Source organism: Nicotiana sylvestris, chromosome 3 (assembly GCF_000393655.2).
Source record: "Nicotiana sylvestris chromosome 3, ASM39365v2, whole genome shotgun sequence".
Classification (NCBI taxonomy): Eukaryota; Viridiplantae; Streptophyta; class Magnoliopsida; order Solanales; family Solanaceae; genus Nicotiana; species Nicotiana sylvestris.
The window spans coordinates 117,461,641-117,463,939 of NC_091059.1; the positions used below are offsets into that span (position 1 = coordinate 117,461,641).

At 32.8% G+C, this 2,299-nt stretch overlaps 1 protein-coding gene across 1 annotated transcript; it reads left to right on the forward strand.

Annotated features, from left to right (window-relative positions):
* The first annotated feature begins 606 nt into the window (after positions 1 to 606).
* Positions 607 to 2,038, forward strand: LOC138887904 (uncharacterized). Its single transcript, XM_070169695.1, has 2 exons — positions 607 to 1,025; positions 1,777 to 2,038. Exons 1-2 carry the CDS (start codon positions 607 to 609, stop codon positions 2,036 to 2,038), a joined length of 681 nt encoding a protein of 226 aa, XP_070025796.1.
* Positions 2,039 to 2,299: the final 261 nt, after the last annotated feature.

Below are 2,299 nucleotides of genomic sequence, written 5' to 3' on the forward strand. Positions count from 1 at the left end.
ACAATATTGATTTGTCCACATATTTTGTTTGAGAAAATACTTGATCGAGTTTAGTTAAGCAGCGGCTATGTGAACTTAATTTCTAACCGATTATTAGTGTTTTGGGCTGAGATAACATAAGATTAAACTTCTGCTCAGGACTAAAGTTTGAACTTCAGTGAAGAATTCTCTAATACTTGGTTATGTTACTTTATTTGTGAAGTAATAATTTTTTTAGTGTGGTTGATTTAAAGTTAACTATTCTATTTGAATTAAGATAGATTGAATGGAAGTATGAATATTTAACTTTGTAGGAACGATAATCCTTAACATTGAAATGGATAGATTTCTCACCAAGCCGAAAAATGGTGAACCAAGTTCTAGTGCTAGTCGGTCATCCATGAGTTCACAAATAGCTCCGAAGTTTAAAGGGTGACAAATACTTCCCTGTTTTCAAATGTAAATAAAGTGCTTAATTTGAAATATCTTGAACCGGGTCCCAAAGAAAGAATGCTAATTTTAGATTATGGTCCTAATATTCGAGATGAAGTGAGGAGATATTATATAAAAAGAGGTCCTTGTCAACCAATTGATCATTTGTTCCCTAAAACTAATATTGGGAATAAAATGTGTCAATTTAGTCCCACTTGGTTTAGGAGAAAATATTCTCAATGGTCGGAGTATAGCATAAAAGGAGATGCTGCATTTTGTATGTGGTGTTATTTGTTCAAGAATGAACTTGAAAGCCGTGGAAATGCAGGGGATGCATTTACAAAAGATGGTTTTAGGGATTGGAACAAGGGTGTGGAAAGATTTAAAGCACAAGTTGGTAGTGTAAATATTATCCATCATAAATGCTTTAATAAGATGCTAGATTTGAAAAATCAACGCCAATCGATTCAATCTTGTTTTGATAAGAAAAGTGAAAAATTAAAAAGTGATTATTGGATGCGCTTAAATGCCTCAATTAATGTGGCAAGGTTTCTTTTAAGATCAGGATTTTCATTTCGTGGACATGATGAAAGTGAAGAATCTGAATATAAAAGGTGGCTTTCTTGAACTTTTGGAATGGCACGGAGATCGACATCCAGATGTAGGAAGAGTAGTATTACATCATGCTCTACAAAATATTATAATGATTTGTCCAACAAATCAAAAAGAGATTGTAAAGGCTTGTGCTAAAGAAACAACTAAAGCTATAATTGAAAATTTGGATGGTGATTATTTTTCAATTTTAATTGATGAATCAAAAGACGTCTTACATAAGGAGCAAATAGCCTTAATTTTATGATATGTTAACAACAGTAGAATGGTTATAGAGCGATTCCTGGGTATTGTCCATGTGAGTGATACTTCTTCCTCATCATAACAAAAAGTAATTTATTCTTTACTTTCGGATCATTCCTTAAGTACATCTAAGATACGTGGACAGAGTTATGATGAAGCTAGTAATATGCAAGGAAAAATAAACGGTCTCAAGTCTTTGATTTTACAAGATACTTCCTCCGCATATTGTATTCACTATTTTGCTCATCAATTGCAACTAGCACTTGTAGCTCTTTCTAAAAAGCATTCGCATGTGGATAATTTTTTTATGTTGTGCCTGATGTTTTGAATATTATTGGATCTTCATTTAAGTGCATGGAGTCACTTCAACAACATTAAGCAGATAAGTTAGAAGAGTTTCTTAAATTTGGAGAAGTCTATATGGGATAAGGTTTGAATCAAGAATGTGGCCTCCAACGACTGAGTGAAACTCGTTGGGGGTCTCATTTTAAACCTTGGATAATTTGATAGTTTATTTCCTTCAATTGTTAATGTGCTTAAAGATATGAAGCGTGAGTGTCCATATCATCTCGATAGATTTACAGCGGGAAATCTTTTAAGCAAAATTCAAGAATTTAGAGTTGGTTTTATGTTGCACTTGATGTTTAAGGTATTACTATTAACAAATGAATTGAACAAAGCTTTACAAAAGAAAGATCAAGATATTGTTAATGCTATGGGAATGCTTGACCTTGCAAAGAAAAGATTACAAATAATGAGAGAAACTGAATAGAACTCTTTGTTGGATGAGATGTGCTCATTTTGTAGTAAGCATGATATTCTAATTCCCAAAATGGATAAGGACTATACTATAGGAAAGTCGAAGCGTAAGAGTTCCGAAGTTTAATATTTACATCACTTTTCTGTGAAAGTATTTGATGCGGTTATTGATTTGGAACTTCAAGAGCTGGTTGCTCGTTTTGATATTGTGACTACTGACTTACTACTTGGTATGGTCAGTTTGAGTTCGATTGATTCATTTGCTAATTTTGAC

Excerpts from the sequence above, each read along its gene's own strand:
- LOC138887904 (XM_070169695.1), top strand. The coding sequence starts at position 607 with ATGTGTCAATTTAGTCCCACTTGGTTTAGGAGAAAATATTCTCAATGG. Across the intron at positions 1,026-1,776 it reads GAAGAATCTGAATATAAAAG|TTTATTTCCTTCAATTGTTA; the intron begins GTGGCTTTCTTG and ends ATAATTTGATAG.